The sequence below is a fragment of the Oncorhynchus clarkii genome, chromosome 28 (genome assembly GCF_045791955.1).
Source record: "Oncorhynchus clarkii lewisi isolate Uvic-CL-2024 chromosome 28, UVic_Ocla_1.0, whole genome shotgun sequence".
NCBI classification, from domain to species: Eukaryota; Metazoa; Chordata; class Actinopteri; order Salmoniformes; family Salmonidae; genus Oncorhynchus; species Oncorhynchus clarkii.
In genome coordinates, this window is record NC_092174.1 from 44694235 (window position 1) to 44701734 (window position 7500).

At 41.0% G+C, this 7500-nt stretch overlaps 1 protein-coding gene across 1 annotated transcript in view; it reads left to right on the forward strand.

Moving 5' to 3' along the window:
- The window catches only part of LOC139386696 (collagen alpha-1(XI) chain-like), a 216715-nt gene that overhangs the window by 131408 nt on the left and 77807 nt on the right, over positions 1 to 7500 (forward strand). The window contains exons 22-23 of the mRNA XM_071132517.1: positions 1304 to 1357; positions 3079 to 3123. Of these exons, the coding sequence (XP_070988618.1) occupies positions 1304 to 1357; positions 3079 to 3123 (99 nt within the window). The remainder of the gene's footprint in view (positions 1 to 1303; positions 1358 to 3078; positions 3124 to 7500) is intronic.

The window sequence follows — 7500 nt, forward strand, 5'->3', positions numbered from 1 at the left end:
CACCCTCCCCCTCTCTCCTGAAGACATAATGACATATCTGCCTGCTGTGTCCATCACATAACAAATGGTGTCCTTGGTGAGAGGAGCGAGACAAACGGAGTGGGAGTGACTTATATCTCCTGACAGAAAATACGAAAGACGGAGTGGGAGTGGCTAATATCTCCTTACAGAAAATAAGACAGACGGAGTGGGAGTGGCTAATATCTCCTCACAGAAAATACGACAGACGGAGTGGGAGTGGCTAATATCTCCTCACAGAAAATACAACAGCTTGAGAAGTAGCTCTTCTCACGTTACCTCTGAGAAATGTGTTGTGTACTGTATCCCAAATGGCAGCCTATTCCCTATGGGCTCTGGTCAAAAGTAGTGCACTATGTAGGGGATAGGGTCCCATAGGGCTCTGGTCAAAAGTAGTGCACTATGTAGGGGATACGGTGCTATTTGGGATGTCTCCATGGACACATTCTCCTGCTGACTGGGTTCATATGGACCAGCGTTTCCCAAACTCGAATCATCGGGACCCCAAGTGAGGTGCACGTTTTGTTTTTGTTGCCCTAACACTTCACAACTACACCGATAAAACATTTATTATTTGAATCAGCTGTGTAGTTCTAGGGCAAAAACAAAGGCGTTCAACCTTTGGGGTCACGAGGGCCGAGTTTGGGAAATCCTGAGGACCGTAGCAGAGGGGTAACAGGGAAAATGGTTGGTTAATGTCTGGTCTACTTGGCCTGTGTCACTGTTTCTCCATCCCTGTGTACCCATTTTGGTAACCAGATATATTTTTTTAGATATTATTTTTCTCACACACAAATGTCCAAAAAGAAAGAATAGACGGAAAGCTGAAACAGATTTTATCCCCCCGACCAACTGTTGAGTACCTTTAGTTACCACATTTGTCCACATGAGGTCAGTGTTTCTCCAATTTATCTAGGCTTTGGTAGACAACACTACGTTATACTAGCACCGCTGCTATCTCATGGTACCTGAGTGACTAGGCTACCGTCTTACTCTGGCATTAAAACACATCTCACGAGACAGAGTCTAGTGTAAGTACTGTAGCTTTTCGATACTCAATACAGTGGCCTGAATGTACACACAACTCATATCACAAAGACTAGTCGGTTACTGGGTCAGATACTGGGTCAGTTACTGGGTCAGTTACTGGGTCAGATACTGGGTCAGTTACTGGGTCAGATACTGGGTCAGTTACTGGGTCAGATACTGGGTTGGTTACTAGGTAAGTTAAACAACATGTTTATGTTTGTGTTTTTGTCTTACTTAATGTTTTTCTATCATACAGGGACCTAGAGGTCTGCTTGGCCCTAGGGGATCACCAGGGACTGGTGGACAACGTGTATGTATACAGTACCTCTACAATACTACCATGATACTACCATGATACTACCACAATACTACCATGATACTACCATGATACTACTATGATACTACCATGATACTACTATGATACTACTATGATACTACCATGATACTACCATGATACTACCATGATACTACTATGATACTACTATGATAATAAAGTGATACTACTCTGATACTACCATGATACTACCATGATACTACTGTGATACTACTATGATACTAACGTGATACTACCATGATACTACCATGATACTACTATTATACTACCATGATACTACCATGGGGCGGCAGGGTAGCCTAGTGGTTAGAGCATTGGACTCGTAATTTAAAGGTTGCAAGTTCGAATCCCCAACTGACAAGGTACAAATCTGTCGTTCTGCCCCTGAACAGGCAGTTAACCCACTGTTCCTAGGCCGTCATTGAAAATAAGAATTTGTTCTTAACTGACTTGCCTCGTAAAATAAAGGTTAAAAAAAAATACTACCATGATACTACTGCAATATGCTTAATGCTGAAAGACATTACAGACAGTGTATGTACCAGTAACTCTACAATGCTACCATGATACTACCATGATACTACCACGATACTACCATGATACTACCATGATACTACCATGATACCATGATACTACTATGAAACTACTGCAATACGCTTAATGCTGCAAAACTATGCAGACAGTGTATGTACCAGCACCTCTACAATACTACCATGATACTACCATGGTACCACTATGATACTACCATGTAACTACCATGATACTACCATGATACTACAATGACACTGTTATGACACTACTATGATACTACTATGATACCACCATGATAATACCATGATACTACTATGATACTACTATGATACTACCATGATACTACTATGATACCACCATGGTACTACCATGATACTACTATGATACCACCATGATACTACCATGGTACTACCATGATACTAATATGATATTACCACGGTACTACTATGATACTATCATGATACTACCATGATACTACCATGATGCTACCATGACACCACCATGGTACCACCATGATACTACCATGATACTACCATGATACTACTATGATACTACCATGATACTACTATGATACTACCATGGTACTACCATGATACTACCATGATACTACCACGATACTACTATGATACTACCATGATACTACCATGATGCGACCATGATACTACTATGATACTAGTATAATATTAGCATGGTACTAGCATGCAACTACCATGATACTACTACTAAACTACCATGATGCTACCATTATACTACCACGATACTACCATGATACTACCATGATACTAGTATGATACTCCTATGATATTACCATGATGCTACGGTACTACCATGATACTACCATGATACTACTATGATGCTACCATGATACTACCATGATACTACCATTATACTACCATGATACTACCATGATGGTACCATGATACTACTATGTTACTACCATGATACTACCATGATGCTACCATGGTACCACTATGATACTACCATGATACTACCACGATACTACCATGATGCTACCATGATACTACTGCAATACACTTAATGCTGCAAAACTATACAGACAGCCTGTATGCATCCGTACCTCTATAATACTGCAATACTACTGCAATACCATTACTACTGCAAAAGTATACTTCATGTATTAATAATGAATGAAATATTGTTCACAGGGTCTCGCTGGACTGGATGGCCAAGCTGGTCCCAAAGGAAACCAGGTAAGAGAGTATATCTGGTTATACCTGTAACATCACGAGACACTCAGTCCTCTACCACAAAACAATCCTGTCACTACAGATCACTGGAGGGAAAGTGAATACACCAAAAACAGGGCCTCTCGTTCCAGTCTAGAGCAGCACCACCTCAATTCACTGACCCGACTGATCTGACTGATCTGACTGACCTGACTGATCTGACTGACCTTACTGATCTGACTGACCTTACTGATCTGACTGACCTGACTGACCTGACTGATCTGACTGACCTGACTGAACTTACTGATCTGACTGACCTTACTGATCTGACTGACCTGACTGATCTGACTGACCTGACTGACCTGACTGATCTGACTGACTTGACTGACCTGACTGACCTGACTGATCTGACTAACCCAACTGATCTGACTGACCTGACTGACTTGACTGACCTGACTGATCTGACTGACCTGACTGTCTTGACTGACCTGACTGATCCGACTGACTTGACTGACCTGACTGATCTGACTGACTGATCTGACTGACCTGACTGTCTTGACTGGCCTGACTAATCTGACTGACCTGAATAACTTGACCTGAACTGACCTGACTGACTTGACTGACCTGACTGACCTGACTGACTTGACTGATCTGACTGACCTGACTGTCTTGACTGACCTGACTGATCTGACTGACCTGACTGTCTTGACTGACCTGACTGACTTGACCGACCTGACTGACCTGAATAACTTGACCTGACTGACCTGACTGACCTGACTGACTTGACTGATCTGACTGACCTGACTGACTTGACTGATCTGACTGACCTGACTGTCTTGACTGACCTGACTGATCTGACTGACCTGACTGTCTTGACTGACCTGACTGACTTGACTGACCTGACTGATCTGACTGACCTGACGACCTGACTGACCTTACTGAAACCACGTGGGCCCATTGGGAGCGTCCACCGTGGCTCTCAACCTTACCCTTCAGTCCAGTAGCCATGTGGTTTTAGCCAGAGGGTCAGGTCATATTCCTCCCAGCTTGTGATTGGTCACCTGTAACCTTTGACCTGGCAGCAGTGGAGGACAGAGGTCAGACGACAGACTAGTGACTCTTCGGGGGTCTGCAGTATAAAATGCCTTCCTATTCACTACATAGTACACAACGTCTGCACTATACAGGGGTTAGGGTGCTATTTAGGACCTCTCCCCAGTCTACCAGGATCCCACACGGCCCACTTCACCGTTTGTCAATACACTTCCATGGAAAACCCAGGACAGTGAACATGTTTGTTGTAGCCCTTAGACATAAGCATAACATAATACAAAAGTAGTGCACTATATAGGGAATAGGGTTCCATAGGACTCTGGTGTAAAGTAGTGCACTACATAGGGAATAGGGTTCCATAGGACTCTAGTGTAAAGTAGTGCACTACATAGAGAATAGGATTCCATAGGACTCTGGTCTAAAGTAGTGCACTACATAGAGAATAGGGTTCCATTGGACTCTGGTCTAAAGTAGTGCACTACGTAGAGAATAGGGTTCCATTGGACTCTGGTCTAAAGTAGTGCACTATATAGGGAATAGGGTTCCATAGGGCTCTGGTCTAAAGTAGTGCACTATATAGGGAATAGGGTGTCATTTGGGACGTATCCCATGACTCAGTTTACTGTAAAAGGAACCCCTCCCTCAGTCTCTCCAATGCAACTGAACTCCCCTGAATTAGGGCTTTTTGTTACGTTACGTACACAGCTTGTGTTTTTCTAAATCTGTCTTAACAAACAATTGAAAGCAGAACAAACACCCTACAAAACACCCACAACATCCCAAAGGCATCCTTTCATCTGTATCAATATTTATTATTGTTTGTTCCGCCATGGTCTCGGCAGGGATGTGATCTAACACAGTCTCAAGGCCAGATCTAGTACTCCTAAGCCGTTCCCAGATGACTCTCTGCTCTGCAGCCGTTGTTTGGAGAGGACGCTGTTTCACAACACTGACTCTCAAGAGTACAAAAAAAGTCTAATCAGTTCAAGTCTTAGATCTTCAGTGCCACTCAATCAAACATGGTATCAGGAAGTTGCCAATGCCAGGGGACACAACAACATTTTTGTTCCACGCAGTGAGTCAAACAGCATAAATACACTTTTAGTGTAGTAGAATCGTCTTGTGATAAATGCAACAGCTTGAGACTGGCATCTATTATTCTCTAGGAAGAGAGTTATAGAGAGTTATAGAGTGTTATAGAGTGTTATAGAGAGTTGTAGAGCAATATAGAGCATTATAGAGTGGTATAGAGAGTTGTAGAGCAATATAGAGCATTATAGAGCGTTATAGAGCGTTATAGAGTGTTATAGAGTGTTATAGAGAGCTATAGAGCGGTATAGAGAGTTGTAGAGCATTATAGAGCGTTATAGAGAGTTATAGAGCATTATAGAGGAATAGAGCGTTATAGAGCGCTATAGAGAGTTATAGAGCGTTATAGAGTGTTATAGAGCATTATAGGTTATAGAGAGTTATAGAGCATTATAGAGAGGTATAGTGCGTTATAGAGAGTTATAGAGAGTTATAGAGCGTTATAGAGTGTTATAGAGAGTTGTAGAGCAATATAGAGCATTATAGAGCGTTATAGAGAGCTATAGAGCGGTATAGAGAGCTATAGAGTGGTATAGAGCATTATAGAGCGATATAGAGAGTTAAAGAGAGTTGTATAGCTTTTATAGAGAGTTATAGCGCATTATAGAGAGTTATAGAGCATTATAGAGAGTTATAGAGTGTTATAGAGCGTTATAGAGAGTTATAGAGCATTATAGAGAGGTATAGAGCGTTATAGAGAGTTATAGAGAGTTATAGAGCATTATAGAGAGGTATAGAGAGCTATAGAGCGGTATAGAAAGCTATGGAGCGTTATAGAGAGTTATAGAGCGTTATAGAGAGTTATAGAGTGTTATAGAGCATTATAGAGAGTTATAGAGAGCTATAGAGCGGTATAGAGAGCTATAGAGTGGTATAGAGAGTTATAGAGAGGTATAGAGCATTATAGAGAGGTATAGTGCGTTATAGAGAGTTATAGAGAGTTATAGAGCGTTATAGAGAGTTATAGAGAGTTATAGAGCATTATAGAGAGGTATAGAGCGTTATAGAGAGTTATAGAGAGTTATAGAGCGTTATAGAGAGGTATAGAGCATTATAGAGAGTTATAGAGAGCTATAGAGCGGAATAGAAAGCTATGGAGCGTTATAGAGAGTTATAGAGAGTTATAGAGCGTTATAGAGAGTTTTAGAGAGTTATAGAGCGTTATAGAGAGTTATAGAAGTTATAGAGCATTATAGAGAGGTATAGAGCTTTATAGAGAGTTATAGAGCATTATAGAGAGGTATAGAGCGTTATAGAGAGTTATAGAGAGCTATAGAGCGGTATAGAAAGCTATGGAGCGTTATAGAGAGTTATAGAGAGTTATAGAGTGTTATAGAGCATTATAGAGAGTTATAGAGCGGCATAGAGAGCTATGGAGCATTATAGAGAGTTAAAGAGAGTTGTATAGCTTTTATAGAGATTTATAGAGCATTATAGAGAGTTCTAGAGAGTTCTAGAGCATTATAGAGAGTTATAGAGCGTTATAGAGAGTTATAGAGCGTTATAGAGAGTTATAGAGAGTTATAGAGCATTATAGAGAGTTATAGAGAGTTATAGAGCGTTATATAGAGTTATAGAGCATTATAGAGAGTTATAGTTGATTTCTTCTCAGGTGGAGTGTTGACTATAGAGATTCTGATCTAGTCTCTCAGTCTTATCTGATCTCTCTCTCTGTTCTACTAAGGTGTAGTGAATCTGATCTTCTCTCTGTTCTACTAAGGTGTAGTGAATCTGATCTTCTCTCTGTTCTACTAAGGTGTAGTGAATCTGATCTTCTCTCTGTTCTACTAAGGTGTAGTGAATCTGATCTCTCTCTCTGTTCTACTAAGGTGTAGTGAATCTGATCTTCTCTCTGTTCTACTAAGGTGTAGTGAATCTGATCTTCTCTCTGTTCTACTAAGGTGTAGTGAATCTGATCTTCTCTCTGTTCTACTAAGGTGTAGTGAATCTGATCTTCTCTCTGTTCTACTAAGGTGTAGTGAATCTGATCTCTCTCTCTGTTCTACTAAGGTGTAGTTAATCTGATCTCTCTCTCTGTTCTACTAAGGTGTAGTGAATCTGATCTCTCTCTCTGTTCTACTAAGGTGTAGTGAATCTGATCTTCTCTCTGTTCTACTAAGGTGTAGTAAATCTGATCTCTCTCTCTGTTCTACTAAGGTGTAGTGAATCTGATCTCTCTCTCTGATCTACTAAGGTGTAGTGAATCTGATCTCTCTCTGTTCTACTAAGGTGTAGTGAATCTGATCTCTCTCTGTTCTA